Here is a 27,771-nt window from a genome sequence, read left to right as displayed (position 1 = left end):
CTTATTGACATTCAGACTCAGAGAGAAGACAACATTTCCCAGCAGGAATGAACTGTAATGGGCCAAATGCCCAGAAAACTTCCTGACACACAAAAGATTCTTCATAAACCTGACACAAGAATCATTCCTCACCTGAAGGAGTCTAAAATTGAACAACCTCATTAATAAATTTAAAATCACATACTTTATAAATATAATGCACCCCCCCCCCTTTCCACAAAAAAAAAAAAACAAATACGTGCCATATGAAGTTTCAAAAAATGAAAAGTTTTCTCACATTTCACTTTAAAGACAATAAAACTAACCTATCGAAATAAAAGTAAAACTATTTAGACTAAATCACATAAGAGATTTTTTTAAATATATATTTTTACATTTTACAATAACATTTCATATGGCACTTAGAAGTTTTTGCATCTGATCCATATACAGAAGTCTAAATTGTTAGCCCTTCTGTGAATTTTTTTATATTTCCAAAATTATTTTTAACAGAGCAAGAATTTCTTTCACACTATTTCCTATAAATATTTTTTTCTTCAGTAGAAAGTCTTAATTGTTTTACTTCGGGAAAATTAAAAGCAGTTTTTAATTTTCTAAAAACGTTTTAAGGTCAATATTATTAGCCCCTTTAAGCAATTTGCTTTCAACTGTCAACAACGACTTGCCCAATTACCCTAACTCAGATAATTAACCTAGTTAAGTCTTTAAATTGCTCTCTTAGCTGAATATGCTATCTTGAAAAAATATCCAGTAAAATATTATGTAGGCCTACTTTCATCATGGCAAATGTAAAAGAAATCAGTTATTAGAAAATAGCTATTAAAACTATTATATTTAGAAATAAGTTGAAAAAAAAATCTTGTCTCCGTTAAATAAAAATTAGCATGTGTATAAAATATACAGAGGCTAATAATTCTGACTTCAACTATATATATATATATATATATATATATATATATATATATATATATATATATATATATATATAAATAATATATAAATAATATAAAGATTTCTGATGCAAAGCCACTAAATTTAGCAAATATGTGGTGAAACTACTATACAGCCTACATCTTGAATTATTGACATGTCAACATATGAAAGTATCCGAGCTGTGTTTACCTCCTGAAGCTGCTCTAGCTCCTGTTTTAAAGCCTCCTGCTCGATCTCGAGCTCGGCGTACTGATGTTTGAGCTTCTGGTTTTCCTCCAGGACCACCAGACCGCATTCCGCAGCCCGGATCTTCTCCCGGTTTGCCTCTGCGAGCTCTCGGGTCAGCCTTTCCACCTCGCTCCGGTACTGATCCACCGATTCCCCGCATCCTCCACCGGCTGCCATCGCCTGCGGTCTCCGGTCGGGTATGATCTCCGCGTCCTCCGTTCCCGTGACTCTCCGAAAGGCGGAGGCTGATGGAGAGATTCAGGTGGAGATGCTGCAGTCCGTCCACCCGATGCGCCTCCTGTTTGCCGACGCTGAAATGATGTTTACACCAGAGACACATGGGCTGGACTCGATTTCTTCATGGTAGACGATGCTGTGATAAACCGCAATATTGTTTATTCCATCAAATAGGCCTACATTTATATTTTTTTATTCTAATTTCTAACTTCAAATGTTATGAGGAAAACCGGCGCCATCTACCCGGAATGCCAAGTGAGCAGAAGTTGATTCTGTCTATCACATGTGACGTCACTCACTGCCTCCCCCCGTCCCGCATCGTTTGCATTATTTATATTGCATTATTGGTGTGTATTTTATGTAGTGTAAGTCTATGCATAGTTAAACAAAAGTGATTAATAGTGAAGTCAATTTTATTTAGTTATATGAAAAATTATTATTGTAAACGACAAATTTAGTCAGTAAAGCAAAAGAGAGCAAATAGGCCTACTGTTGATCCTTGAAATAAATGGCATAACATGCTCAAGCTTCCTAAATCTTTAATGATGCACAAAATGTTATCTGTTCTGATTATGGATAACCACTTAAACGCTATTATGTTGTAACATGCAAGATGTTAAATAATATTGCGCCACTTGCTGGACAAGGCCGCAAATTACATGTTCAAAGAGAAGCAGGCTAGTTGGACTATTACATTTAGATTCTGAAAATCATCCCAAATCCAGATCTGCTTAAACGACTAACATGTTGTATTGTGTATTATTTTAAAGAGTGATCAGATGATGATGTTCAATACTCCAGAATAAGTGAAAAAAAGTCAAGCAAATTCTTGGTCAAAACGCGTGGAAAAGATTGTAAAACGTAAACATTTACTCTGAGCAGTAATAACTAATAACATGTGATATTCATTACTATAACCAGATTAAATAACTAATTTTAATTAGATTATAATACGTATTAAAATGCACAGAATCAGATTAAACATATTATGGTCTACATATTTAAAGAAATATTCACACAATGACAGAAAATAAAAAATAATTATTTTCTAAAAATTCAAGTATCATTTATCTTTTAATTCTTCAATGCAAAATGGCAACATGAATTAATTTGCAATTATGAGACAACATTTATGCTTATGAAACAAAAATGTAAATGTTGGAAAATACATTTGTAAATATATAGATCACTAAATTATTTAAAACCCAAAAGGCATTGACCACGTAAACGCAGTTTTATTGTTTACTAATAATCTACATCAGTATGTGTTGATGTAATACAGTATGTTTATGTGATGCAGGGATTCCCAAAAATCTTTCCCAGTCAACTCATTTGACCAAAGATATTTACTTGAATCCACTTTTTAATTTAATATTATAATAATTTAACAATATTTTGGTCAATTGGCATGCAGGCAAATAAAAATTATATTAAAATTTATATTAAAAAATTATATTAATTGTAAATATATTTATATTTATGTTTTCTGTCTCTCTCTCTGCACACTAAAAAAGTTGACTTAACTTAAAAATTTAAGGCAACCAGTTTCAGGATATTTTTGAGTTTACTCAACTTAAATCAAGTCTAGTGCAGTATTTGGGTTGAAAGTTGAGTCAACTCAAAAAATCTTTGCAGCCAGCTGCCCTACAATTTTGAGCTGAGTCTACTTTTTTTTTTTTACAGCGCACAAAGGCCATTAAAACCTGTTACAATCAAAAAATCTAAATAAAAGTAATCTAAAAGTAATCCAAAAGTAGTCATAATCCTTACCTACACTGTAAAAAATCTATTGATTAACAATTTCTGCATTTTGTGATTCACAAGTGTTTTCAGTGTTTTACATCATGGGACGTTGATCTCTGCTCTGTTGACTTTTGATGTTAAAAATTCAACCCTAGTTTAACAAAGTGACTATTATTGACATATCAGCAGTTTGAAATAATATAATGCATAAGAAATAGGGAAGTAAGTCTGTAATAGGCAATCCATCCCATGAACACCTTATTATAATTGTAAAACAAACATCACTACTTTTTTCTACACTTATTTATTTAACAACTTGCCAATTTGCACGTAACAGCTGCACATATAACACTGTATATAGTAATACACCTGTACACTTGTCAAATTGTATATTTGCATTCACAACTTACTTCTATTTTTAAAATATAATTTTTATCTGTTTTTGTCCAGTCTCTGTAAGTCTATTGCACTGTAGAAGCTGTCACGAAAACAATTTCTTTGTACAGTTGAAGTCAGAATTATTAGCCCCCCTTTGCATTTTTTTTCTTTTTTAAATATTTCCCAAATGATCTTTAACAGAGTAAGGAAATTTTCACAATATGGCTGATAATATTTATTTTTTTCTTTTGGAAAAAGTCGTATTTGTTTTATTTCAGCTAAAATAAAAGCAGCTTTTAGTTTAAAAAAAACCTTTTAAGGTCAATATTATTGGCCTCTTTAAGCTATTACTTTTCCGATAGGCTAGAAAACAAACCATCATTATACAATAACTGCGTAATTACCCTAACCTGCCTAGTTAACCTAATTAACCTAGTTAAGCCTTTAAATGTCACTTTAAGCTGTATAGAAGTGTCTTGAAAAATATCTAGTCAAATACTATTTACTGTCATCATGGCAAAGATAAAATAAATCAGTTATTAGAAATTAGATATTAAAACAATTGAACTGTGTTGAAAAAAACTCTCCCTTAAACAGAAATTGGGGGAAAAATAAACAGGGGAGCTAATAACTGTACATTAACTGTATGTGTGAACATAAAGCTCTTTCTGATTCTGATTCTAAAACAACAAAAAATGTAGTGGCAGTTTATTACAAGGTTATGCACTGCAATATACAACACAATTCCAGACAATGTATTATTTTTTTAAACTATTAAAAATGTTAATAAAACTTTAATTTTACAGTGTAAAATTAGTCATCTAAAAGATAACTGTTAACTACAATTTTCATTGTGCAATTTGTAATCAGTAACACCCAGAAAACAATCAAGGCCGCTAAAATTAGCCTTGAGGCTAGTCTAAATATCAATCTCATGGCTCTAACTGTGTTTACCCTAACAGTGTAAACCAATGTAGATCCACAGCCAGTAAAGCAAAACACTGATATATAAAAGTAAGATAAATGTCAATAATCAACATTATTTATAATTACTGGACTGGATGTACAGTAATTCTGAACGTGACAGCACTTGAATAAGGCATATCTAAGTAAATTACATGGAGGAAATTGTGAAGAGTCTGAGAAAAAGACCTCATGACACACTTTGTTTCTGAATGCCAGCTCTTCACCAGCCTGCATGTGATTGCATTTTTGTTTTTTTCCCAGACTGTGACGTTTGCCAGCTGGTTTCAGCACTTGAAACAATAATTTGATTGGCCAGGAAATCAAGCACATCCTTAAAAATGAGCAGTGCAAAAAGGGTGAAAGATCATGTTCGCTTTATCTGAACAACTTCCTCGACTTTCACAATCATTAACTACTGGATAGGACAGTGAGATCCATTTCATCTGAGGAATGTGCGCCAAGGTAAGTAAAAGACATTTCTTCATATTTTCCAATGATCTGATGAGAGAAATTGTATCTCTAAAAGTAGTAGCAGGCTATTGGGTTGGTCTGATGAGAGAATGATTGGATGATTAGGTTTGTCCTGTCACTATCTCAGATAAATCTGCGAAATGGGAGACATGTGATATGTGTAGTATATGAGACGACCTGCAAGGCCCTAGTTTGGAGAGCTCTACAGGAATGTTAAACATGTTTAATATTATACTACAGTATATCTAATAAAGTATATTAAATGAAATAGACAAGAAAGAAAGGGGCTGCTTGTTAAAAGAAAAGAAAATAGTTCAAGTAAAGAAAAAGTTCACACATTGTTATTTTATATGGATTAATTTGGAAACCTAATATTACTGTTACAGGATATATAATTATAGACCATGTATTAGACCATATAATTGCCATAATGAGGAGGACACACACACACAGTAGGCTATTTTCAGTTTAGTAATTTAATTAAACTAAAACTCATGACCTGTATATCTTAAATACCCTGTGGGTTGGTTTTGGATAAATGTTTTTGACAAATGAATTGATATAAATATACATTTTCTTGTAAAGTCTGAAATCATTAAAAAAATGCATATACCGGTCATAATTTCGGATAGTACTACTTCAAAAGTAGTTTATCATTAAATTTAATAATTTATTCTTGTGATTTTAATGAATTTTCAGCTTCATTACTTGAGTCTTTAGAGTAACGTGATCCTTCAGAAATCCTTTTTTAACAAATAATTTAACAATTATTAACCCTTTTATTATTATTATTATTATTATTATTATTATTATTATGATTATTATTATTATTATTATTATTATTATTATTATTATTATTATTATTATTATTATTATTAATAGTGATAGTAATGAAAGCAATAATGACTGGTGTAACATTTCATTTGAAACTACATACAATAAGTAATAAATAAATATTTAATAAATAAGTATTTAACAATTTTTTTAATTTAAATTATGAAATAAAATTAACAATAATAAAAAAAACTGACCCCAAACTTTTGACCGGTAGTGTATGTACAATTAAAAATGTATAATTAATATTAAAATAAATAAATAGCAGGTGCTCTGAACATCAAAATTTGTATTTACAAATTAGAAGAAATTTGATCAGACATTTAATAAAGAAAGCAAAAACTTAATAAAAAACTTATTTTAAAAAAGCAATATTTAATATTCTGTATAAAGTAAACCCTAATAAGTAATAATCGGTCTCTTAATTGTTTCCACAGCTGTATATTTTGTGTATATAAAATAAGCTTTCACACTAATTTATTTCTGTATTTCCTGTTTAATTTTAAGTTTTAGAACATTTGGTAAATAGAGCGATGTGGCTGAAGCTGTCAAACAAGGGCTGTACGATATTAGAAAGGTTTGACATTGCGATAATTTGTTTTGCTGCGATGTAATTTTTGCAATATGAATAAAATTTCACCAGATAGCTTTTTTTGGAAAACATTTGTTAATTTAGGCCGTCTGGAATTATTCTGGATTTTATATTAAAAAGATAAAGTTAAACAATTTACATCAAAATATTCAGGTGGGGCTGCATGGTGACGCAGTGGGTCAGTTGGCGTTTTTGTGTGGAGTTTTCATGTTCTCCCCGTGTTCGCATGGGTTTCATTTACATTAACATTTTACATCAAAATATGTACTTGAAGAATCAGATGTAAAATAAAACTCATATAATAACAACAACAATAATAATAATCATCATTAGTGCAGTATTTATATATACTTTACACTCTCAGAAATAAAGGTACACAAGCTGTCACCGGGGTGGTACCTTTTTAAAAGGTACACTTTTGTACCTAATAGGTCCATATTAATACCTCAAGGGTACATATTAGTAACTAAAAAGTGCAAAAGTTTTCCTCTTAAAATTTTTAGATATAATAATATATACTTTTAAGGTACCAATATGGACCCTTCAAGTACAAATGTGTACCTTTTGAAAAGGTACCACCCCAGTGACAGCTTGCATACCTTTATTTCCGAGAGTGTAAAGTATATATAAATACTGTACTAATGATGATTATTATTATTATTGTTGTGATAATTATTTTCAGATAAAGTTAGTTATTCAATTATTGAAAATGAAGGTTGTTGCTTTGGTAGAATGCTGTATGTTTTAGCTATTTTCATTTTATTTTTTTTAAGGAACAATACTATTTTTGTTATAGTTATTATCTTAAGTTTTAGAGTGTTAGTTAGAGTTATAATAACCAGGCATGCACCGAGTTACTTTGTAAACCAAGCAATCATCCAACAACAAAAAGAACCCTTGCACTGAGCTAGGTAGTAAATTACTTTCTTTAGATTTTTTTAAAGGAAAAGAAATAAGAAAGAAATAGTTCACCTGAAAGAAGATGTATTGCATGACAATTAACATGCATGCAAATACAGTGGTGCACATGCTCATATTTGTGTGTGTGTTGGTGTGTATCTGGAGCCAGAGGGATCTCAGCTCCAGCAGCACGTGGCTCTGGTCAGCTGCCTTCTAGTTGTGGTGTAATTGAGTTCACATGAGCAGCTGATGGGATCCATAGCATTTACAATCAACGGCAGCATCCTCAAACCCTGTCCCGTGTCTCTATTTTTTGTTCTTCCTTTCCTTTCCGTTCTGGTCTTTCTTTTTTTATGCTGTCCTTATCTAGCTCTTGCCCTCTGTCTTACTAGAGCTCCCATTGAGAACTGAGCACCGCTTTCTCAGTCCACACCACAATCATGGCTCCAGAGAAAAACAGTGACGGGTTGGACAACTATGCATTTACTGTAAGTATTCATTAATGTGTAGTGACTCAGTAATTTTTTTTAACTTAGTCATCGAGCTTCTAAAATTCTGTTAGATTGAGTGAAAACAAAACGCAGTCAAATTTAAAAATACAAGTGTGTGATCATGGGTGTGTTAAGGGTCTTGTTTTCATTGCGTAAAAGTTACAACAGGTTATACTGTACATGACACCCTTGAAATCACAGTTATAAAACTCTATGGTGCAATATTTCTTTTTATTGATCACTGTTGTAACCTTGGATGATGCATGCGTTACTCATGTGTTTGTTATTGTGGTCATGCTCAATGTTTTGGAGACCGGAATGTGTAACTGTTTATCACTTAGAGCTTATATACGTAGCATTTAACTTTTGATTAACAAAAATCATTACAAAATACCAGCTTCTTTGCCCCTTTTTCCAATATTTAATGCTAAAAACTACAATAAAAAGTTAGGAATTAGACAATGAACACAGCAAAGTTTATTGTTTTGCTAAAACTTCATATTTAAGGTCTTTTTAAGGCATTCTCTTGACTACAAGTGTGCAACTTTCAGTCATTAGAGTATTAGAAGACTGTTTTCGTCACATCAACACATTATTTTGATGATCTACCAACAAATCAAACAGGCTACTTATAATCTAATGATAGCTGGTTACCATTATAGCTGCTTATAATCAACTGAACTGAATGAAAACACAGATTTCTAGTGCCTTTTTAGTGAAAAAAATATATTTATGTGCCCTGCATGTAGAATTGATAGAACTGTTGGATCGGGAATTAAACTGAATCTTTACTTTTTGTCTTATTTAGGTTGATGGTGTGGACCATTTCTGTGAATTGCCTGAGAATAAGAAAGAAAGTGATGGTTTTTCAGAGCGGGGAGACCGTAACAAACTAGCTTATTGTGTCACAGACATCCCACCGTGGTATCTTTGCATCTTTTTAGGTATTCAGGTAAGTTTTTTGGCAGCATCACATCATTATACTCAGATAATTCTGTTTAATTTATCAATCCTGACTGAAGCATTTGCTAAGGAAAGCACTGTATTCGTCAGGGTTTCAATAACGTACAATACAGTATGGTCCACATATCTAGAATCATATTTTTAATCACCTTAAATGGATATTAAGAGGAAAATTCACATTTTCTAGACAAGATTCATCATGCAGTTAGATACTTCATGCCTTTAATAGCCCAAACTGAGCAAAATACTGTAATTAAGTGCAGATGTTATTTATTTGACCAAAAGTAATCAATGATATATCAATAATCTACTTACATAAAATGCCTAATATCAGTTGTCAGTTGTGTAGGATAATATTTTTAAATATTAAACTTACTAGCAAAGTTTTGCTCATGTTAACACTTAAAAGGCCTTAAAAATAATGCATAAGACATATTGCAGGCTTTTTATTATTATTATTATTATTATATGTGACGTTCATGTGGACTGCATATGGTCAGACAATGTTAGAGTCATTTTCAAATTAGGCTGGAGAAGATTATCATTAAAATTCCGATGAACTGGAAGTTTCTGAGACTTCTATTTCAGTATGTTGACGTACTTCCAGCTGAAATCGAATATTGAGTAGGGGGCGGGGCTTTTTTTGTACATTATTCCCTCCTTGTAGCATACTAACACTAAGAGGGGCGTGGTTTAAGAGCAATGTGGCTGATGCTGTCAAACTAGGGCTGCACAATATTGGAAAAACATTTGGCATTGCGATATTTTGTTTCACTGCAATATATACAGTATTGTGATATGAATACAATTTCACCAGATAGCTTGAATTGCTCTATTTGGAAATAGTTAATTTATTTAAATTGGAATTATTTTGAATTATTATTTGGAAAGATGGAAGTGAAATATTTTACTTCACACTATTCAGGTATATACAGAAATTGAATAATCAGATGTAAAATAACACTGTGTAGTCTTAATTGTATAAATAGTAATAAAAATACATCTTTACTAGAGTTACTTTGCTCAGCATATGGAAGTACACCCCTCACAAATCTATCTTTTAAATTCATATTTTAATAGAAAGCTATACAATACTATATTTGTGGATATACTGTACATTAGATTAGTTAGAACTGAAGCCAAATCTAGAGATTATCTAACAAAATAACTTACGATAACAGTCCAAAAACTCGAACACCCAAATGTATGTCATAGAAAAATATTAAATACAAATTTAAAAAAGAGAAAAAATCTAGAGAAGCAAAATATTAAAAGATTTAGTTGAATTTTGTAGGTTGTAATCATTATTATTATTTTTTGCAACATTTTGCTTGAATTTAATTGTGTTATCTTCTATTTCTACATGTGTTTGGTGACTAAAATATTATTTCACTAAATATATCTGTTTAACAAATCTGTTTTTTTAATTAACCAAAATATATTGCTTATATTCACTGAGAAATGAATAAAAATATTCGTTTTTTAAAATGGGGTGTGCTCAATAATGCTGAGCACTGTACAAACAGGACAATGTCATGAAATTCAGTTCCTGAATATTTCATGCTTGAATGCTTACACAGTCACAGGCCTTAAAAGCACACAGAAATGATAAACTTTCACTCAATTATGGTTAAACTTTTCAGTCACTCCAAAAATTGTAGGTGTACTGATCTGTGGCTCCTGGTAAACTATAATCCCCCCAAAAAATGAACTCAACATTGCACTTCCTACGATCTGACTATTGTAGATGTGCGCATTGAGATATTGATGCTGAAATGATATTTTGTGCAGCCTTACGTCAAACTGATGTCAGAAAAAAAAAGTACAACAGAAGCTAATTGTCTGATTTTAATTGAAGATTGACAAAACTTCTGCTGTCATTAATACAAAAATATTACATACATAATCCGTTCAAAACGTATTTTAACTAATGCGGGAAACATGTTACATTAAATAAAAAATATGCAAAATACACTCACCGGCCACTTTATTAGGTACACCTTACTAGTACCGAGTTGGGCCCCCTTTTAACTTCAGAACTGTCATAATCCTTCATGGCATAGATTCAACAAGGTACTGGAAATATTCCTCAGAGATTTTGGCTCATATTGACATGATAGCATCACGCAATTGCTGCAGATTTGTCGGCTACACATCCATGATGCGAATCTCCCGTTCCACCACATCCCAAAGGTGCTTTATTGAATTGAGATCTGGTGACTGTGGAGGCCATTTGAGTAAACTGAACTCATTTTCATGTTCAAGAAACCAGTCAGAGTTGATTTGCGCTTTAAGACATGGTGCGCCATTCTGTTGGAAGTAGCCATCAGAAGATGAGTACACTGTAGTCATAAACGGATGGACATGGTCAGCAACAATACTCAGGTAGGCTGTGGTGTTGACACAATGCTTAATTGGTATTCCAAGCACACCAAGTGTGCTAAGAAAATATCCCCCACACCATTACACCACCAGCAGCAGCTTGAACCGTTGATACAAGGCAGGTTAGATCCATGCTTTCATGTTGCTGATTACAAATTCTGACCCTACTATCCAAATGGTGCAGCAGAAATCGAGACTCATGAGACCAGGCAATGTTTTTCCAATTTTCTATTGTCCAATTTTGGTGAGCCTGTGTAAATTTTAGCCTCAGTTTCCTGCTCTTATCTGACAGGAATAGCATCTGGTGTGGTACTGCTGTTGTAACCCATCCGCCTCAAGGTTGGACGTGTTGTGCATTCAGATATGCTTTTCTTGAGATGGTTGTGCGTGAAAATTCCGGTAAATTAGCAGTTTCTGAAATACACAGAACAGCTCGTCTGGCACCAACAACCATGCCTTGTTCAAAGTCACTTAAATCCCCTTTCATCCCCATTCTGATGCTCTGTTTGAACTGCAGCACATCATCTTGACCATGTCTACATGCCTAAATGCATTGAGTTGTGATTGGCTGATTAGAAATTTGTATTAACTAGCAGTTGGACAGGTGTACCTATTAGATGTGTTTTCACAAGTGGTTTCAGTCATTTAGACTTAGAGTGTGTTCAGTTTGTTATGAAAGATACACTCAACAGTTTCTCTCCATCTCTCTGACAGCACTATCTCACAGCTTTCGGTGGCATCATAGCCATTCCTCTAATATTGTCTCAAGGCCTTTGCCTACAGCATGATGGCCTCACGCAAAGTCACCTAATCAGCACGATCTTCTTCGTGTCAGGCGTGTGCACTTTACTGCAAGTCACTTTTGGAGTGAGGTATGGTTCCCTATATTACTCTTTGCAAAATCACACAGGCACTCTGCACAACAGAAAGAGTAACAGAACAAAGCCAAAGAAGTTACGCAATGATGTGTAAAGTTATGATGAGATGTAGGGTAAACATCATGAATATTTTCATTATTTCCATCAAGAATCAGGATTGAATGTTGGTTACTCTAATACAAGGGAATGTCTTTGTCAATTATTGAACCATGGGCATTTATTTACAAAATGTGACGTTTAGCAAGTGATAGCTATATGTACAGTACACCTTGAATGATTGCGTTCTTTGTTTCATAATGAGACTACACTGATGTGTTAATTTTAATGCAGTTTGCTTTGAATTAAACACAAAATTTCTTGACATACAATCTATGTTTAGCATTTTTTATTAACCCATGTGCATTACTTAAAAATATTTAAGTGTTTTTATTATTATTATTTTTATGTTTTTTTTGTATTTAACATTTCACTGACAGATTTCTTTAAAATTGCACTGGTGTGACATATTACCATTTTAATGGATTTCAACATTTTTAACTTGAAGGTCCAGTATTTTTGTACCAATTATGAAGTATATTTATGAATGGTAATGATGTTGAAATATAAAAAAAAAAAAAAAAAAAACAAAAACACAAGGGTTAAAAAAAGATGAAATAAAAAATTAATGAATGAATGCATGAATAAATAAATAAATAAATAAATAAATAAATAAATAAATAAATAAATAAATAAAACAAAAAAAGGAATAAAAAAGGAATAAAAAAATTAATAAATAAATAAAACAAAAAATAAATAAAATAAAAAATAATAAAAAATACAAGACAAAAGACATAAGACAAAAAAAATGCTGAGACAAAATAAAAAAGTCAAAATGAAAAAAAATAAAAAATAAAACAAATAAAACAAAAAAATAAAACAATTAAAATAAATAGAATATTAATAATAAAAAATAATAAAATAAATTAATTAAATAAAAAACACAAGGGTTAAGACAAAGACAACAATAAGATAAGATAAAAAATTATAAGTAAATAAATAAAATTTAAATAAATAAAACAAAATTAAATAAATAAAGTAAATAAAAAATAAAATAACAAAATAAAACAGAAACAAAATAAATAAATAAATAAATAAATAAATAAATAAATAAATAAATAAATAAATAAATGTAAATTGTAATATATGTATGTATGTGCAAAAGTGTGTTGTAAACAGCTATTTTATTTAATCTTTGGACAATTTTGAAAAACATTTTTGATTTAGTTCAAATGTTGACTACATGCACACACATGCACACACACTCAAACACACATAAATGTAAAATAAAAAAATAAATATATAAATGTATATTTATGTGTGTGTGTGTGTGTATGTTCCATGTGTACCTCTTCAAAATAATAGTTGTTATAGTTACTTATGTTCCAGATAAACCCCTCGTGGGACAACAATCCAGATATTCAATCCAAAAGTTCATTGACCTAGAAAAGTGTGAAAAAATGTAGGCTTAGCAATGTTTTCACCATATGATAAGCCTCTGATTGTTTTAAACTGAATTTGTATCGCAATTGACCTGATACTGTGTCACTAAAATGATAACTCATCAGATCACATGATAATCAAACATGATGAAACTGAAACAATCTATTACTGTTTACTGATGTACTGTAGAAATATGTGGCACGCAGGTCAGAATAATTCCTGCAGAAGCTGAAAATCATAATAGGATTAGAAAGTTTCCATCTTATTAGCATGCAGTTCAGCACATTTTAAATCCACATTCCTCAGGGCCTTTCAGATGCTGTGTAAAGCTGTGGAACTGTTGTATAACAGTCTATTATTATTGTATATTATTATCACTCATCTGTGTAACTGATTTGGTGCCATAAGCTAACTTATTGCTATCTTGATTGTCCAATAAAATCCTAATACACCATTTACTGCAACTTGAATCAACAAATAAAACTGTAAATCTTATCTACTGTTTGAAAAACACACTACACCTTGCGTTTTACCTGCTGATATGGGTTTATTAATCATAAGTTTGAGAATTCAGTGAGGGTCAAAACACACAACGTAAAAAATATCTGTTAATTAACACTTTCCATATTTTGTTGATTTACAAGTGTTTATTTGCAGTTTTGAATTGCATTATGGGATGTTGATCTCTCCTCTGTCGATTTTTGATGTTGAAAATTATACTTTTATTGACATTATAATGTGTAAGAAATAATATTTAAAGATAAATAAGTCAGTAAAATAACAGAAAATGTACTGGTGGTTTATTACATGGTTATTATATTGTAATATACAACACCAACATAGAGAATATATCACTTTAAACTATTAAAAATGTTTTTTTTTTTTCAAGGTTAAAAGTTGTTGGGGGGGGGGGGGGGAGGAAATAAAAACATAAATCACAAAATATGGAAAACTGCTCATTTTTATTAGCTGTAAAGGATGGATAGAAAGACACATATCAATATTAACAATATGAGAAAAGTACACCTTTAAAATTTTGGCTAAAAAAACTGGCAGCTGTGGTTTTTTCTGCCAGAATTTTACCATTAAAAATGATAGAACCTGCAAAAATAAATGTCATAATTGTAATGAATATTTACAGTAAACTACCATATTTAATTAATGTACACTGTTATACACCAATGTTTTTTTTGCAGTTCCCATCATACATTCATTACACAGACAAAAACAAAGGATGTGGTGATGAGAAAGTCATATGATGAACCAATCAACCCATCACCACAAACAACTTTTGCCAAAAGCAGAGAATCAAACCTAATATACTGTATAGAAGTTGCTCAGTGTCACACAACGAAAGTCACAAAAAACAACTAAATAAGATGTAACATAAAACTCCAATGCGCATAACTGATGCAAAACCCTAAAAAAAAAACACACTATTTTTTACAAAAAAAAAAAAAATAAATAAAAAATAATAATAATAATTTTTGTTTTCATGCAGGGAATTTTGGGAAATTCAATTTATGTTTTTTCACCGTATATATTAAGAAAACTTAACTGTTTACTAGTTTAACTAACTTACTGTTGACCAGGTTACAGATTTCAGGTTACAGGTTTCTGCATGTTTGACCAAGTCAAAACTTTTTAGGGGTTTTTTCGTATTATGACAGGAGATTTTAGGCAGGATTGGGAGCAGAGGGTAAGGATTGGCAAAGGGTCTCGAGCCGGGAATCGAACTTGGGTCGCCGTGAGCACGCCGGTGCTATATCGTCACCTTGGAATTATAAGGTTCTATCTGCAATCTAAATGATTTTGAGATATTGAGCTTCAAAGTTTTTGCATTCCATAGCAAACAGTATGTGTAACATTTGTTTTTTTTGTTTTTTTTTAAAAAGTCTTAAAATGTAAACAACTTATAATTTTTTTTCAAAATGTAAATAAGTTGTCATTTAATAAGAATATGCCAATAACTCAATTTTGACAAAAATGTCAGATTTAACCTTATAATTCTAAGGTGACAATATGTCAGATCACACACAGTACCACTAGGCTATTAGTGCCGATGAGAAAGTCAAATTTAATACTTTTTAAGACCATAAATATTGAAATTTCACATGCTAAAGATTGTTTAATGGCTTAGCAGATAAAAAAATCGAATTAGTCATTTTTAAGCCACATATTTTAAACAATGTGTCAAAACAAGCAGACCTTAGTTGTATACATACATTTTTATTCAACATAACGCAAAAAGTCTTTAAAAACTAAATGTTTGCAAAACAGACTACAGTTATAATACAAATTAGGAGTAGTTTTGCTAAAGGTTTTATTTAGATGTGCTGTTAATGATTGAATGTGTTTTGGATGTGTTTTGGTAGCTTTACATAAACAAAGGAAAATTAAGACCAGTTTAAAATGATTAATAAGCTTTACAAGACAATATAGTCAGTTTAATAAATTGTGTTTTTAAAATTTAAGACATCTTAAGACTCTGCTGTGCTCTGGCCCTTTTATTTACAGTGTATGTTTTTTTTTGAGCATGTACACCAATTGCAACAAAACCACAAAAGCTAGACTTTTGGTGACGAGGCTTTTCTCTCTCCTAATTGAAGGTTACCCATTCTCCAGGGTGGAACATTTACTCTCTTGTCGCCCACCATGGCTTTGCTTTCAATGCCTGAATGGACATGTCCAGCTTGGACACAGAATGCCAGCCTGGTCAACACCACCTCGCCTGAGTTCATCCATGTTTGGCAGAGTCGAATGCAAATGGTGAGAATCATCTCAGTAACAGACAACACTCTGCTATACTCCACTACACAGAGCTTTGTTTGTTGACATTAGAACAATACAGTATAGTTTAAAATTATAAAATAAGCTGCTCTGCCTCATTGGTGTAAAATGTTGTCAGTAATGTTGATTGTTAGTATTTTAATATTTGACAACTGTTTTAATATAGAAATGTTTAGAATGACAGCAAAATCCAATGGGTGCAACTATATTTACTCCAAATACTTTCCCATTTGAATTAGAAACAAATATCCAATTCCTAGCTGAGTTTGACAACATTTAGCATTTGACAGAATAGAAAGATACATACAGTATACAGATACCTACTACACATATCGTTACATGTATGACATACGGTTGAAGTAAAAATGATTAGCCCTCTTGTGAATTTCCTTTTCAAATATTTCCCAAATTATGTTTAATAGAGCAAGGATTTTTTCACAGTATTTCCCATAATATTTTTTCTTCTGGAGAAAGTCTTATTTGTTTTATTTCGGCTATATAAAAGCAGCTTTACATTTTTTAAGGGCAATATTATTAGCCCCCTTAAGCAATATTTTTTTTTCTCTATCAGAACAAACGATTATGTTCAGAATTGTGTTGAAAAAATTTCATTCCGTTAAACAGAAATTGGGGAAAACATATACAGGGGGGATAATAAATCAGGAGGGCAAAAAATTCTGACTTCAACTGTATATCTGAAGGAAACTGACTTTAGAAACCCAATTAAAAATTAATTGGTTATTGTTAATTGCACAAATAGTGACAAAAGTGTGAAAAACACCACTGGCTTGATAACACAAGGTTTAATATTTAATATTTTGCTGCATATTTTGATGGAAGTATAGTTGAGGTAACGATGAACACTACACATCTATAAGAAATATAGAATACTCTATAATACTTCAATTCTGTTTCTGGTATCATTTCTGCATAGCTCCAAGGCTCAATCATGGTGGGCTCCCTATTCCAAGTACTGGTGGGATTCTCCGGTCTCATTGGCCTATTCATGCGCTTCATTGGCCCTCTGACCATCGCCCCAACTATTTCCCTAATCGGCCTATCGCTGTTTGACTCGGCTGGCATGAACGCAGGACACCATTGGGGCATCTCTGCCATGTGTGTACTTCTTAAACGTTAAGTACTGTAGGTACTGTAGTTCAAAACCATTTAGACTGATTGATTGATTACATTTTTTATTTCAGTTGAACTTTTCCATACAGTTTGTTTTATTTAGTGTAAGCAGCCTATTAGGTTTACTAGTTACACTACACTGTAAAATATATCACTTTATTTTTTTATACTTCAAACGTCATTATGTGGTCTGGATCTCTGCTCTGACAACACTGTTAACAAGAAGAATCGACTGTAACTTGTTTTAAAACAATTACAGCAAAAATACTGTATTTATATTTACAGCACCTATCTATCTGTCTGTATGTCTCTCTGTCTGTCTGTCTACCCATCCCTCCATCTATCCCTCCATCAATCCCTCCATCCATCCATCTATCTTCTATCATCTATCTAATTTCTTATACAGTAGATTGTTTCAAATGACTAAAATGTCAGTGAACGTCCTTTTGTCCCTTAACAAATAAATATTGACACCTAGTGTAACATTTTTGTATGTAAAGACTCAAGTAATGAAATGAGGACTATTAGTTTAATATGAAATGACTATTCAGCATTCACAAGTTTAGTTAATTTTGACTTACATGACATAAGCAAATGATAATGCTATAAATAGCAGAGAGTTGTATGAAAGCACTTGATGCACATCCAACAGCATTTGCACTTTGTTGAAAGGAATAAGAAACTGCTACTATGATGTGCACAAATGACTAACTGTTTTGAGAAATGCATGGACTGTTGTGCAAATGTAAATAGTGTTGTGAGAAATGCACCAAAGCCACTGAAAAAACCTGTATTATAACCAGCATTATAGGAAATGCTGTTTTAATACAGAGTCACAACACAGTTTGTCTGCTTTCCACAGGACGACATGTTTGATTGTGATATTCTCTCAGTATCTCCGTCATATTGCCATCCCTGTCCCAAAATACAGCAGAGCCAAGAAATTTCACACCACTAGGATTTTCATATTCCAGATTCTGCCAGTAAGCCTAATATCTGTTTTCTAAACACAAATGCTTCAATGCTTTATTAAAATATCTTAAGGAATAAAACATTTCCTCAGGTCCTGCTGGGAATCACTCTGTCTTGGTTGATCTGCTACCTGCTGACCATCTACAATGTCCTGCCTTCAGACCCTGATAAATACGGTTATCTTGCTCGGACGGACATTAAAGGAGATGTTACGGGCAAGGCACCTTGGTTCAGATTTCCTTATCCAGGTATTTATCCAGCAATAAAGTCTTTTATATGCCTATTACCATATCTTTTCAAGAATGAATCATAAGGTGGCTGTATTTTCCGGTAGGATTTTAAAAGTATTTACATATAATATTTATGGATGTGTATTTCCAGGTCAATGGGGGGTGCCAAGTGTTAGTCTGGCGGGAGTTTTTGGGATCCTGGCCGGAGTCATATCCTCCATGATTGAGTCGGTGGGTGATTATCATGCTTGTGCCAGGTTATCTGGTGCCCCACCACCACCCAGGCATGCTATCAACCGAGGCATTGGCATTGAAGGCATTGGTTGCCTGCTGGCAGGCGCCTGGGGCACAGGCAATGGAACCACATCCTACAGTGAAAACGTAGGAGCTTTGGGTATCACCAAGGTAAAAAGTTTCACAATATAGTGTTTTAATTCATGATAAATTTGATTTCAACATACTCTGCAGAGCCAGACAGACTTTTTATTAGTTATTTCTGCACATAATTTTGTATTTTTTTTTCTATTATATGAGCTAAAAACCTTTTTTAAATAAAAAAAAAAACACTTAATAAATAGTTTTCTCATACAATTCATATACTAGAAGATGTGGAAAATATTCCTTCACAAATTTTATTGTACATAAATCCTCTAAACAATAACATAATACGCAATATTATTACTGAAATGAATATAAAAACTGAATAAACATATTTTTACACACATCTACATAAATACTGCTTCTAGTAAATTTGCTAATTGTGATCCTATCTAACTTTTAGCAGTGTTAAACGCATTGTTATTGGTATTCAACTTATCTAGAATAAATGAATACAACCTTGTTGATCTTTTGGATTTTTAAGTTGCCTTGTTTAGGTTTAGGAAATGAAATAAATTCCATTGCCCATCCTCTCAGGACACCCCGCATCAGTGTTACAAGTACCCAGAAACATCAATTTTGTAGCATAAACACCATCAAGCTGACATCTTCCCATGATTCTTTGTGGTGTTGAAACCTAAAGATGTTCAAATTTGTAGTGCTTACAACACTACCACAACATCATCAACTATCAATAACAACTGCAATGCCCTTTTAAAAGATCATATTAATTTGTGAGAGATCGTCTGTGATTATTTCTGTCAACATTATGATATTTCTTGTTGCAGGTTGGTAGTCGAATGGTGATTGTGGCCAGTGGCTTTATAATGATTATAATGGGAATGTTTGGGAAAATTGGAGCCATATTTACTACAATACCAACGCCTGTCATTGGAGGAATGTTTCTGGTCATGTTTGGGGTCATCACAGCCGCTGGTATTTCAAACCTACAGGTAAAAATGTACATTTTTTGGTAGCACTTAGGAATTTCACAGTCCAGTTCTGCATGTACACACTATAAACCTTAATCACAATAATTGGATAATAACTGTACTATGAAACCCTGATCCTATCCTTAAACAAACCTCACTGACTTCACTGTACACTGAAAAAACAAAATTACTGTAATTTCTTACAGTTAAATTATTTAGATTTTCTCAAATAATATGATTTAACTTTAATTCAATCTACACATTTGAATTAAGCCTAAATCAAATGTATTTATTGAGGTCAAGAAAAAACTACAATCAGAAATTGTTTTCTATAGATGTCACAATTTTATTTTTTTTTACTTTTAGATTAAAGTATAATTTTGCTTTGGATCAGCCTAATAAAATGTAAGTAATTTTTGTTATAGCTAATTTATATAAATGTCCCACAAAATATAGTTTTTACTTGGCACAAACTGAAAAATGTAATATAATACTAATCAAAATTCTACCCAAGGGAAAAAAATACATTGTCTCAAAGTTAAAATATAGTTTTTATAGATAATTAATTAATTAAATGACTTTGGTTGCACTTAACATCAAAATCAAAGTAAAGTTGTACTTTTGACTAAACTATTATAAATACTATAAACTATACTAAACTATAAAAAAAAAAAAAAAATAGTGTATCTGCTGCAATGATCTGCTGGTGCTTTTAGTATTGTTAAAAATGTCATGCAATATGGCCAAACTTACATTAGAAACACATAAAAACTGAAAGCACATAAACAGTACCTTCTTTTATTATACAGGTCACATGACATGAAACCAGCTGGTTTTAAGTAAAATATTTTAACCTTTTTTCTCAATTTGCCTTAAAGCAAAAAAACAGGTTAAAATCAGAAAGCATGTTGTTCACCAAATCCAATATAAAAATGTACTTTGAATGAAAGTAGTTTTACTTTTTTTCAGTGTAGTGCACACTACCATTTCTTTATATATAATATAACATAATGTTGTTGTTGTTATTATTATTATTGTATATTATTAACAAACCAATTTATATTACTAGTATACAGACATGAATTCTTCACGCAACATCTTCATCTTTGGATTCTCCATGTTCACCGGGCTTACCATTCCCAACTGGATAATAAAAAACCCCACATCAATAGCAACAGGTATTTAAACTATGATCATTGAAAATCGCATGATACAAACAGGTACATCCACTGTCAGCAGCCAGTCTGTTTACCAAATTTATAATGCTTTTGTGTATTAGGAGTAGTTGAACTGGACCACGTTCTTCAAGTGCTATTGACAACCAGTATGTTTGTTGGAGGATTCTTTGGATTTCTCCTTGATAACACGATACCCGGTAAGAGCTGCAAATAATCTGCTTTGGAAATCATCCCTAAAGTTCAAGTCAGAATTATTCCTAAATTATTAGCCCCCCTGTACATAGATTTTCCCCAATTTCTGTTTAACAGACATAAATTTATATTTCAACACATTTAAACAATAGATTTAATAACTTATTTCTAATTACTGATTTCTTTTATCTGTGCCACAATGACAGTACATAATGACAGTACATTTACTAACTATTTTTTAAGTTACTAGTATTCAGCTGTAAGTGCAATTTAAAGGCTTAACTAGGTTAATTTGGCAAGTTAGGGTAATTTTTCAAGATATTGTATAACAGTGGTTTGTTCTGTAGACAATCTAAAATAATTTTGCTTAAGGGGGCTAATATTATTGCCCTTAAAATGGTTTTTGAAAAATCAAAAACTGCTTTTATAGTAGCCGAAATAAAACAAATAAGACTTTCTTCAGAGGAAAACATATTATAGGATATACTGTAAACATTTCTTTGCTCTGTGAAACATAATTTGGGAAATATTTCACAGGAGGGCTAATAATTCTTTAACTGTATTACTTGCAGATATAAAACACATTCATAAAGATTTTTAAATTTAAAAATGTTCAGTTAAAATTATTATTATTCATTTTACATAAAGGCTATAGTTCCCTCCTTTCCTAATGTGTGCAAATAAAAGCTTATACATGAATAAAACCTTTATAATTAACCTGTTTAACATTCCCACAGGAACAAAACGTGAACGAGGCATTACTGCATGGAACAAGGCCCACCAAGACGATTCAGACAACACCTTAGAAAGTGATGAAGTCTATGGTTTGCCATTTAGAATTAATAGCTGCCTCTCCTCTCTAACGTGGACCAAATATGTGCCCTTCTGCCCTACACACCAATTCAGCACACATGATGACACGCCATCAAGTCTGGAATCGCTGGAAACCAAAACAGAGCCTAACAAAGACGATACACATATCATAGCAGGGGTGGCATTATGAATGAGACTTCCATCTTAAATCAGTGACGATGTGTGTGATAGTCCACCCAAGAATGAAGAATGTTAGTTTTTTGAGTGAACTATTGCTTTAAGCCACATTCAGAAGTACAGACTGAACTAAGAAGGCAGCTACCCCAATGCAAATCTAAACTGAAGCTGTACTGTTCCATTATATCTCTCTATTTTCATCTGGATTAATTATCTGCAAACACTGTAAAGTGAACTGCTGTATTATATTGTTTTTCGCTTAATGGTGCTCCAGGGGTGACTCAAATTGAAAGCAACTGCAAACATTACACGCTCATTATAATTTTAAGTGATTATATATAGCTGAAAAACTGCACATTGTATTTTTTACATGTATTTTGTGTTTTCAAATAAATCTGTTCACTACCTTTTACTTTGGTTGTTGTTTTCCATCTGTTTGTGTCCACTTTTATTTGACATGTACCAAACTTATAAAAAGTTATACCTGTAACCCATCACCTCAACATGTCAAACATCACCATCAACATTAATTTACTACACAATTCGATTTGCTTGCTTGAAGTCACAGTATTGTAGTACACAGACATTCTAAATTAAAACCAATTCCTATCTGAATGCGACAAACATTTTGCATTTGACATACACTACCTGACTAAAGTCTTGGCGTCGAGCCCAGTTGTAAAAATAACAAATAATGTTTCTAGCTCATCATTTGGAAAAGTGGCAGAAGGTAGATTTTTCTGATGAATCATCTGTTGAACTGCATCCCAATCATCACAAATACTGCAGAAGACCTATTGGAACCTGGACCCAAGATTCTCACAGAAATCAGTCAAGTTTGGTGAAGGAAAAAAATCATGGTTTGGGGTTACATTCAGTATGGGGGTATGCGAGAGATCTGCGGAGTGGATGGCAACATCAGCAGCCAGAGGTGTCAAGACAATTGTGCTGCCTATTACATTACAAACCACAGGAGAGGGCAGTGAATTCCTGAAAGCAAAGAAGGTCAAGGTGCTACAAGATTGGCTAGCCCAGTCATCAGAGATAAACATTATTGAACATGTCTGGGGTAAGATGAAAGAGGAGGCATTGAAGATGAATCCAAAGAATCTTAATGAACTCTGAGAGTCCTGCAAGAACACTTTCTTTGCCATTCCAGATGACTTTATTAATAAATGATTTGAGTGATAGCAGAGATGGGTCACACTTTACAATAATGTTTATTAATTAATGTTAAGTAATGTATTTACTAACATGAACAAACAATGAACAAGACATTTACTACAGTATTTATTCATGTTAATAAACGTTAGTTAATGAAAATACAGTTGTTCATTGTTAGTTAATGTTAACTCATCGTGAATTTAACTAATGTTAACAAGCATGAGTTTGGATGTTACTAATTCAATAGTAAATGTTCAATTATGATTAATAAATGTTGGACAAGTGTTGTTCATAAGTAGTTCATGTTAGTAAATGCATTAACGAATTAACCTTATTGTAAAGTGTCACCCAGAGATGTATGGATGCAGTCGATCAAGCTCATGGGAGTCACAATATTAATTCTTTTTCCACTGCATTATGACTTTATATTCTAAACTGTACATTATTTCTGTTAAGTGACAAGACTTTTGTCTTAGCAAAGTCAGACCTTACTGTCCAGGTTAAATAATTCAATAATTCAAAAATCAAGGCAACTGATATCAAGGCATGATCATATTTTATTTTGGTAAAATAAGCGTAATCTAGAGTTCTTTGTCTGTAATATAATTCACTTCTAATACCAAATGATCAAATAGAAGTCAAGTTATTATTTGTTGTACCTAAAACTTTGATAGATGATAAGACTTTTGTCAGGTAGTGTACTCTAGTGTAATCTATCTATCTATCTGTCTGTCCGTCCGTCCGCCCGTCCGTCCATCCATCCATCCATCTGTCCGTCCGTCCGTCCATCCATCTATCTATCTAGGGCAATTTAAAGGAAATGCCTAAAATTGAAAGCAACAGCAATCATTACATGTTCATTATAATTTTACATGATTATACAGTTCATAGGCCTATTAAGGCCATTCCTGCCTTAGCTCTGCCGTATAATGCATGTCATTTTTAAGTGTAACACAGTTGGACCAAATCAAGCCATTTGCACATGGGCTTATTACATTATATAGCTGACAATCTGTATATCGTATTTGTTTACCTGTATTTCGTGTTTTAAATTAAAATTGTTCTCCACCTTTTAGCTTGGTTGTCATATTTCATCTGTTTTTATTTACTATTATTTTACATATTCTAAAATTGTAAAAATTATACCTGTAACCCATCACCATCAACAATATTTTAATACGTCATTGGTTTTGCTAGCTTGCAGTCATAGTACTGCATTTAAGCCAAATTCATTCTCAAGTTGGCAGATCTATTTGTCATTGAGTTTTTGCTTTATGGCCATGAAAAGACTGATGAAAGACTGGAGCCAGGCATCTCTTGGCAGGTTGTTTGGGCTTTGGCATCGGCTGAACATCGTACACCACTGTCAACACCATTTGATTTCTCCTGAGGTTACTGTACCTGCAACTCTGGAAAGGAGCAAAAGTCAACCACACACCTCTGGCAGCTTCTTGGGCATGGGCACATGTCTCAGTGGACTTCCAACCTTTATTTTTTGAAGCAGAGATGCCAATTCTTCCTTTCTGACTCCAGCTGGGTCAAAGGGAACTCTGAGACAGAAGCACAAAAACATATTCTGTGTATATGAATGTTTACGCAAATTCACCACGATTCTGATACACAATCCATAAATTATTACACCTAATCTGTAGTAAATCTGTAATACAAAAGATAATGTGCAATTTATGATGGTTAATAAACTTTTATTATGATTAAACCATAGTTAATTATTTTAATGGAGTGCTGTGTCTTTCTGAAAACATACCGCTATATACATTTCTGGAGTGCACTAAATTTGCCCCAGGAGCTAAATTTATGTTGCAGATTTTTTTTTTTTTTTTTGCGAATCCGCCAGAGGGCACTGGGTACGTTTTTTTAGATCTCAGATTTCAGTCACGAGTGCCATTCGAGCCTGCTGTTCTTGTATAAATCCAACAGAGGCCGCTGTCAACTGACTAAATGACTGACCAATCGATTGACCCACCCTCCTTCTTCCCTAAACTCAACCAATAGTTGTTTCATAAAGCAACCCATAAAAAGAGCTTGATTTTTACTATATTTTCAGATTGTACCACATTCTCACCCTGTTATTTACTTGTTTATTTATTTAATTTTATGCTTCTGACTTTGTCTTATTCGCTTTCTGGAACCATTCTTTGCCGGACTCGAACACCGTCGTCAGGGTCAGCTCCTCTCAGCATCTCAAGTCCACCGACGTACATGGCGAGCTACTGGATAAACGGGTAACAGCAGGTAAGCCGTCCAAACAGAGGTAAGCAGTCAGCTGGTGAGCGCAAAAAGAAATGGCGGCATACCATCACATAGCATTCATTTTAAAGATGAAATGCAACCATACGTACTTCTGGCTTTATAAGTCGTGATCTCCAGAAATGTATAAAGGGCTACATTTTCAGAATGAGCCTATGTTGCAAGTATAGTGCACTAAAGGTACCTCAAAATACCATTTTACCTTCAGGAATGTAAAAAAAAAAAAAATTCCATTAAAAGTCTAAACTGTTTTATCCCATGCCATTTTAGCCGAAACTGCAATGATTTACCTCATGCCATTTATGTATAAAGTTATGCATGCTTTGGTAACAGGCTTACATTTGTTGACAAGGCTTTAAAAAAGACATTTTGTTAAGAAAAAATAAATAAATTTGTACTTCTAAAAATGTGCAGATTTCGACTAAGAAAAATGTCTTCCCTCAGTTTTCTGCTTTTGAGGACAAGAGGACAAAGTTAATTAAAATTCTGTTGATACTGTTATCGATTGTTGACTTAACACAGGTGTTATGCAAACACGCTTTAATTTGAAGCTTTAAACCCTTAAAGCAGGGGCATGTTCTCCTCGTGTTGGCGTGGGTTTCCCCGGGGCGCTCCGATTTCCCCAAAAGTCCAAAGATATGCGTTATAGGTGAATTGGGTAAGCTAAATTGTCCGTATTGTATGAGAGTGCATGGGTGTTTCCCAGTGATGGGTTGTCGCTGAAAGCACATCCGCTGTGTAAAACATATGCTGGATAAGTTGGCGGTTCATTCTGCTGTGATGACCTCGGGTTAATGAAAGGGACCAAGCCGAAAAAAAATTAACGAATGACATCCTTAAAGTAAATCAGGAAAAAAATCAAGACGCAAGGTTTTTATGGCGGTTTAATCTTGACATGGACATTGTTCTCTTAAACCTATGTGTACTAACTAAAGTTCATGAACAAGGCAGAAAATTAACTAATTTTCAGCAATGAGCTACTTATTTAACCAGCAGAGTGATGGTAGAAGTCCATACCAATCGATTGTTTTGGACGCTTTGAACCAAAATATTCAATTCATTGGACTCCCTCAGACTACGTCTATGATCTACAAACACTTCTGATACGACAAATAAACAAACTTAGAAGATACATAAAATAAGATTTAGAATGTGCACGGTAAATCTAACATGTGACGTCAACGCAGCTTTTTATTAGGTAAGCAATATGGACTACATCTGTTAACTGCCCTGTGGAGATCGTTAAAACACACCTGATGGACACATGTTTAAATATTATCTGTATAAATGATCTTCGGAGACCTTAAAATCCAGTTATCCAGGTTAATATTAAATCTAAATCCAGGTTATATGAAGGAAATACCTGGTTTGTTGTAGTGAGGTGGAAGTGACGAGAGTCAATAAAAGTCTCTAAAAAAGATTCAAATGCAAAAATAAACTGCAGCGTTTGACATCCAGCAAGATTAATAAAATAAAAATGGTATATAATTTTAAAAATGTAACAATAAACATACAGAGAATGCAGCAAATGTCAGTTTACCTTTTCTCGTTTCCAGTGTAAGCTACGTATTCCACAAGATGGCGCTACACAACAACAGTCGACATTCTTCCATTTAAAGTCCAAGTTTGCAAAGTGAATGATGTACAAAATAATTTACACCTTATTAAATTGACGGTGAACATTCTTGGATGCTCTGTGATTAATCCTAAACCATTTTACGCATACATTTATGTAGTTTTAAGACAAATCCTTCATTTGAATCTCAGATGTAATCCTAAAACAGATGCATTACTGTAAGGATTTGCTATAAAAAAATGACACAAAACTTGTCTAATTGTCAAAATCAGTCCCCAAAGCATCAGCAGCAGATGTTCCTCCGCATTCCAGCTGAAGGCGTTACTGTATGCTCGCATAAGAAAAACAGTATGAAACACACCCAAGGTGCATATGAGTTGATTTAGTGTTATGGAGCTTGGAGTGGAAAGCTGTGGATGGTGGAAAACTGTGGTAGGTCTACTAAGTGCATTATTATATATTGCATCTGAAAATCCCAGTCTATCCCATAGAAGA

At 32.8% G+C, this 27,771-nt stretch overlaps 2 protein-coding genes and 1 long non-coding RNA gene across 10 annotated transcripts in view; 1 reads left to right on the top strand and 2 right to left on the bottom strand.

Moving 5' to 3' along the window:
• Positions 1–1,655, bottom strand: part of bicd1a (bicaudal D homolog 1a) — a 69,099-nt gene extending 67,444 nt beyond the window's left edge. For all 4 annotated transcript variants that reach the window (XM_021467767.3, XM_005156469.6, XM_005156470.6 and 1 more), the window contains exon 1: positions 1,123–1,655. In XM_021467767.3, the coding sequence (XP_021323442.2) occupies positions 1,123–1,338 (216 nt within the window). In that variant the 5' untranslated portion in view covers positions 1,339–1,655. The remainder of the gene's footprint in view (positions 1–1,122) is intronic.
• On the top strand, positions 1,072–22,680 carry slc23a4 (solute carrier family 23 member 4). Of its 4 annotated transcripts, none has more exons than XM_073929066.1 (14): positions 1,072–1,653; positions 4,747–4,947; positions 7,675–7,770; positions 8,582–8,725; positions 11,833–11,990; positions 16,085–16,244; positions 17,200–17,381; positions 18,259–18,379; positions 18,460–18,616; positions 18,750–19,003; positions 19,765–19,929; positions 20,978–21,086; positions 21,188–21,283; positions 22,016–22,680. In XM_073929066.1, the coding sequence occupies exons 3-14, from the start codon at positions 7,723–7,725 to the stop codon at positions 22,279–22,281; spliced, it is 1,860 nt and encodes a 619-aa protein (XP_073785167.1). In that variant the 5' UTR covers positions 1,072–1,653; positions 4,747–4,947; positions 7,675–7,722; the 3' UTR covers positions 22,282–22,680.
• On the bottom strand, positions 22,526–27,561 carry LOC141378724 (uncharacterized). Of its 2 annotated transcripts, none has more exons than XR_012393981.1 (4): positions 27,241–27,293; positions 27,064–27,110; positions 24,871–24,982; positions 22,526–24,256 (listed from the first exon to the last, which is right to left on the bottom strand). It is a non-coding gene; the product is annotated as an uncharacterized lncRNA (long non-coding RNA). The 2 variants fall into 2 exon arrangements; XR_012393980.1 differs by lacking the exon at positions 22,526–24,256 and adding an exon at positions 24,267–24,841 and having other exon boundaries at positions 24,919–24,982; positions 27,241–27,561.
• Positions 27,562–27,771: the final 210 nt, after the last annotated feature.

The sequence above is a fragment of the Danio rerio genome, chromosome 18, assembly GCF_049306965.1.
Source record: "Danio rerio strain Tuebingen ecotype United States chromosome 18, GRCz12tu, whole genome shotgun sequence".
Classification (NCBI taxonomy): domain Eukaryota; kingdom Metazoa; phylum Chordata; class Actinopteri; order Cypriniformes; family Danionidae; genus Danio; species Danio rerio.
The sequence above is the reverse complement of the archived record's forward strand: the minus strand, read 5'-3'. Positions and strand labels throughout refer to the sequence as shown.